This window comes from Humulus lupulus, chromosome 2 (assembly GCF_963169125.1).
Source record: "Humulus lupulus chromosome 2, drHumLupu1.1, whole genome shotgun sequence".
NCBI lineage: Eukaryota > Viridiplantae > Streptophyta > Magnoliopsida > Rosales > Cannabaceae > Humulus > Humulus lupulus.
The window spans coordinates 66,629,195-66,634,346 of record NC_084794.1 but is presented as its reverse complement, the minus strand read 5'-3'; the positions used below and the strand labels follow the sequence as shown (position 1 = coordinate 66,634,346).

Here is a 5,152-nt window from a genome sequence, read left to right as displayed (position 1 = left end):
TTTGTTTTTTATTTTTAATAGTTGTGTTTGCATAAATGAGAATAAAAAATAATTTTTATTATTTTCAATAAGTAGATGTTTTGTTAGTGTTTTTTAACAATAATTTTTAATTTAATTTTTTTTGAAAAATGAATAAATATATTTAGAAATAGAAAAAGTTGTGAAAGAAGGTAATAAATAATGAGAGAAAGTAATATCAAAATTAAAGTGATGGGAAAGAAAGTTATGTGAGATAAAATTATGAGAAAGAAAGAGATAGAATCTAAGAAGAGAGTACTGATGAGAGAAAACAATTATGAGAAATAATAAAAAGAGATGAGTAGGGTCGATTTTGGACTAAGACATGCCAGACTTACACTTAGGGCTCGTTTGTTTCAAGGGACAAGCACATATGATTGGCTAATTGTGTCAAATCTTATGTTTAGGCCAAAACTAGACTTGATGAGAGATTGGATATACTTAGCCATTCACTAATTTTGTTCTATAAAATAGAGATTATTTTAACCCACCAAGAAAGTGGGTTAATATGGTCCTTAGCTTTTTTTTTTTTTTTTTTCTATAGTATATAATATATAACTATTTTAAATATACTAATTTATGTATATCACAATATTTTGTATTTTCTCTTTTTCTATTATTAATTTTGTTTATGGTATATATTAATTGCATTAAATTTTAAATATAATAATTTTTTAATTGTTAAAATAATAAATTTATGTTATCATTTTTTTATTAAATATTATATTATTTTTAAATTTATTATTGAAAATTATTTAATTTAAATTTTAAAATATTTAATAAATAAAATATGTGATATTGAATATTTATATAATTTATTTTTAATTATGAGTACTAAATATTTTTTTACATTATTTTTTATTATTAAAATAATTTTTCATTTAAAACAATTACAAATTTATTAAAAATACATTTTACACTTTATTTAGTCAATTATTGCACCAAACATGATATAGTACAAATATAATTTAGTCAAGTATAATCCATCCCTAATTCATAGTCTAATACAATACAGTCTATTTACAGTCAAGTCATGCCAATCGGGCCCTTAGAGGTACTCTTAGCTCAAGGGCCATATATTTTTAAAATTTTATTTAAATTATAAATAAAATTAATTAAATTATATAATATTAATTTAAAAATTATTAAAACAATCATAGCTGATAACTAAAATTTTGTTTGGACCCATAACACTTTAGGGTCAGTTCTAGTACTGAGAGAAAAAGTGACGGAACATAAATTAACGTGAGAGAAAATTGTGTGAAAGAAGTGATAAGAGGGAAAGTTGAAAACAAAATTATTAAGAAGTAATTTATGAGAAACACAGAAAACATATTTTTGTATTTTGCAAGGTTGTTTTTATATATATTTATAGATTCTTTTTTTTTTTTTAAATAAAAAACTGTTTTTCATATTGATGCCAAACTGGCTCTAAACATTTGAAGTTTTTAAGACTGAGATAAATATTTGTTTAATTACTTTCATATCGCTTCTTAAAGTTTTCATTAAAAGATATGCTTATTAAGTAGATTTGAGAAAGTTCAGAATCCAACTATTTGACTATTCTCTTTCGGAAAAAGGTAAAGTAAAACTTTTTCATCAAGAGAATTAAGTACTCTTTTTTTCAACAAGATAAATATTATATTATTTATATTGTTTATAAAAAGGAAAAAAAAAAAACAGTATATACTACTACGACCAAAAACATGGCTAAAAAGTAATTAAACATTATTTTGTTTTAAATGTAAATGTTTAATCATATAGAGGAGTGGGATGAATAAAACAAAAATCTAAATACAATTATTCATACTTGTATAACCAGACAGCAAAAATAATTTTACCAAGAAAGGGTCACACCCCATATGTACAATATATGATTATGATCTGAAAAGACAATATCACATATGGTATTGTTCTAAATTTTGTCTACTAGTCTAACAAACAAACCCTTCTTACACACCAAAAAAAATGTGTTTTTTCGTCTTTTTGAAATTGATCACTAATTAGTTATAACATGCGTATTAATGCAATATTTTGTTGATATTATTATCATTAGTGTTAACCAAATTTCATTCACTCAAAAGAAAAACAGCTCATCTCATCTTCTTCTTGAGTGGATGACATGTTGGGTATGGGTCAATTCGGCAGGATTGAAATAATTCTTTTTGCTGATACTTCAAAGATGTGATGTGGGATTTTGTTTGTATAAAAAATTTATGTATTTGTACACGTTTAGACTGTCACATATTGTATTGATATTATTAATAATATAATGATTAGAAACTGTCTTAATACAAACTTTGATCAGTTTCCACTATATATATATATATATTAATCTTATCCTGTAGTGGTAAATTTTTAGATATTTTTTTTTTCACAAACAAACAAAATATAAAGATAACTTCGGTTAAACCAGAACAACCAACAATGTGACTTTGAATCTGGATTAGCATTACTTTCAGACTTTACCTAATGAATGACAAAAATTTACAGCATGAGAGAATGTATCTGTATTTGTATTTGTATTTGGTTTTGGTTATCTTTATTATTACATCAGTTGTTATTTATTCACGATTACATGCAGCGTTTAAAGGTGAGTTGCTCCTGGTCATTATTAACTTGAAAGAAGCCAATTATTACAAAAGAAAAATAAAAGAAGTTTCTTTTTTTTTTTTTTTTTTAAAAAACGCTGAAATTAAGCATGAAACTGCCAAACGGAGTTACCTTGTGAACCACGCTTCTAGTCTTAATTTCATTCCAAAAACCTGTATTTAAAGGGCTATGTTTCAAAGAACACACTTTTTTTTTTCTTAACAACATCTTTGAATCTCTCGGCTTTAAAACCTCTTCACTTCGTTCATATCTCTTCCACCCTTGTTTTTATTATTGTTATTTTTTTTTTCTTCATATATATTCCGTACGTAAAACTATCTAAAATCTCTGTAGCTTTCCTTCTATTTTTATTTTTCTGGGTTGAGTTGAGTCCTTCCAAGCTTGGATTTTGGGAAGTTTGGTTCGTGGTGTGATGGTCAATTTTCTCTCGATTTTTTTTTTTTGTAGTTTAACGGTTATTTGCGAAAACTCATTCCAGATAAAGTGAAAAAGAAAGAAAAGAACAAACAAAAAACAAGGGGTTTTAGGGGACGAAAATCAAACAAAAATGGAAAACAATTCAGGGGTTTGTAAAGAAGATGAGCTGATGGAGTTGCCACCAGGTTTTCGATTTCACCCAACTGATGAAGAACTCATAACTCACTACTTGTCTCCCAAAGTTCTCAACAATCGATTCTCAGCCAGAGCTATTGGCGAGGTTGATTTGAACAAGTGCGAGCCTTGGGATTTGCCTTGTAAGTATTCTCACAGCCATAGTTTCTGTTATCGTTTTCCCATCTCTGTTTTTGTTTGGTTCTCCAGAAAGATGAAAAAACAAGTTGAATTCTTTTGTCTCAATCTAACTTTTTTTCTTCTTCTTCTTACTCTTCCATGAAGGGAGAGCGAAAATGGGTGAAAAAGAGTGGTACTTTTTCTGTCAAAAAGATAGAAAATACCCAACTGGTTTGAGAACCAACAGAGCTACCGATGCAGGGTACTGGAAAGCCACAGGAAAAGATAAAGAAATTTTCAAAGGCAAAACTCTCGTTGGGATGAAGAAAACTCTGGTTTTCTACAAAGGAAGAGCCCCAAAAGGAGAAAAGTCCAACTGGGTTATGCATGAGTACAGATTAGAAGGAAAATACTCTGTTTATAATCTCTCCAGAGAAAACAAGGCAAGAGAGTCAGTCAAAATTTGGTTTGCTTTTTTTTTTTTAATCTTTTTTCTTGGTCTGTTCTAACAATTTTCTATGTTAATTTTCTCAGAACGAGTGGGTGATTTGCCGAATCTTTCAAAAGAGTTGTGGTGGGAAGAAAACGCATATTTCAGGGTTGGTGAGGTTGAGCCCTTATGGAAATGAACTGCGTCCTTCTTTACTACCTCCATTAATGGAGTCTTCTCCTCCATACAACAACGACCCAAGAACCACTGTCGGCAATACTAGTAGTAACAGTACTGCAACTCACGTGACCTGCTTCTCCGACCCAATGGAGGAACAGAAAAGTCAACCGGAAGCCATGATTGAAAGCCTCAACAACCATCAACATCAACACCTTCTTCATCAAAGCTCTGTCTTCTCCCATAACCAAATCCAACAAAGCTTTGGGAATTTACAGTACGCAGATTCTCTTCTGATGCAAGACGACTCAATCTTGAGTATGTTGATCGAGAACAATCCAGGTCCAGAAATGAAAGGTTGTCGATCCGAAACAGACTACTCACCACAAGAAACAGGGCTCCGAACAAACGACATGGCTCCTCACAGGTCGTTTGATGATAAAAACGACCCGTCGTCTTCGGTTGGTCCTGTTGACTTGGACTGCCTCTGGAATTATTGAACTCTCAACTCCATGATGTGAAGAAATGAGCAAAGAGTGAAACATAATTTGTTCACTAAAAAATTACCATGTATAGATTCTATTATTGATCCATAATATTCTAGGTAAGTTTATTTTGAAAAAAAAAAAAAGCTATGTATAATAGGGAATTTAATTACTACATTCACAAAAATCTTTTAACGTTTATATGTTTTAGGTGGTGGGTTTATAATTTGTAAAATTGGGTTGTATACAAAATCATTCATAACTTGGAATTGATTATTTTAATTACATTAAGTGTATTGTGTTAATTAAAATATTAAATACTGCTTCTCTTTTCATTTTGAAAAAATTTCAAACTTTATAATTACATATTGTGCCGTTAGAATAAATGGAGAGGTAGTACATTAGTTAACATAAATAATAGTATTGAAGTCATTAACTGTTGAGTTTTATCAATGTTGATCATGATATTACCTTTTATACAACAGTCATCAATAATGGTGTTCAATTTCTCAGCAATATTAAACGAAATTAATAAATACAAATCCAATCAGTATTTTTTTTTTTAAAAATAAAAAATTGTGGCAATCCAATTAGTAGATTATGGATTACTGACCTCTCTCTCTCTCTCTCTCTCTGTCTCTCTCTCTCATGTTAGGCCACCAACCTAGAGTTCACAGTGATTAATCATAAATAACAAAAGTACAAGATTATTTTATTT

The 5,152-nt window shown here is 29.0% G+C and overlaps 1 protein-coding gene across 1 annotated transcript; it reads left to right on the top strand.

Moving 5' to 3' along the window:
* The first annotated feature begins 2,818 nt into the window (after window positions 1–2,818).
* Window positions 2,819–4,719, top strand: LOC133817971 (NAC domain-containing protein 100-like). The gene is made up of 3 exons (XM_062250641.1): window positions 2,819–3,365; window positions 3,508–3,785; window positions 3,877–4,719. Exons 1-3 carry the CDS (start codon window positions 3,179–3,181, stop codon window positions 4,447–4,449), a joined length of 1,038 nt encoding a protein of 345 aa, XP_062106625.1. The 5' UTR covers window positions 2,819–3,178; the 3' UTR covers window positions 4,450–4,719.
* Window positions 4,720–5,152: the final 433 nt, after the last annotated feature.

What these genes read in the sequence shown, in the direction of transcription:
- LOC133817971 (XM_062250641.1), top strand. Translation starts at nt 3,179, where the DNA reads ATGGAAAACAATTCAGGGGTTTGTAAAGAAGATGAGCTGATGGAGTTG. An exon ending in CGAGCCTTGGGATTTGCCTT is followed by an intron (nt 3,366 to 3,507) that starts GTAAGTATTCTC and finishes TCTTCCATGAAG; the next exon opens with GGAGAGCGAAAATGGGTGAA. An exon ending in ATCTCTCCAGAGAAAACAAG is followed by an intron (nt 3,786 to 3,876) that starts GCAAGAGAGTCA and finishes TAATTTTCTCAG; the next exon opens with AACGAGTGGGTGATTTGCCG.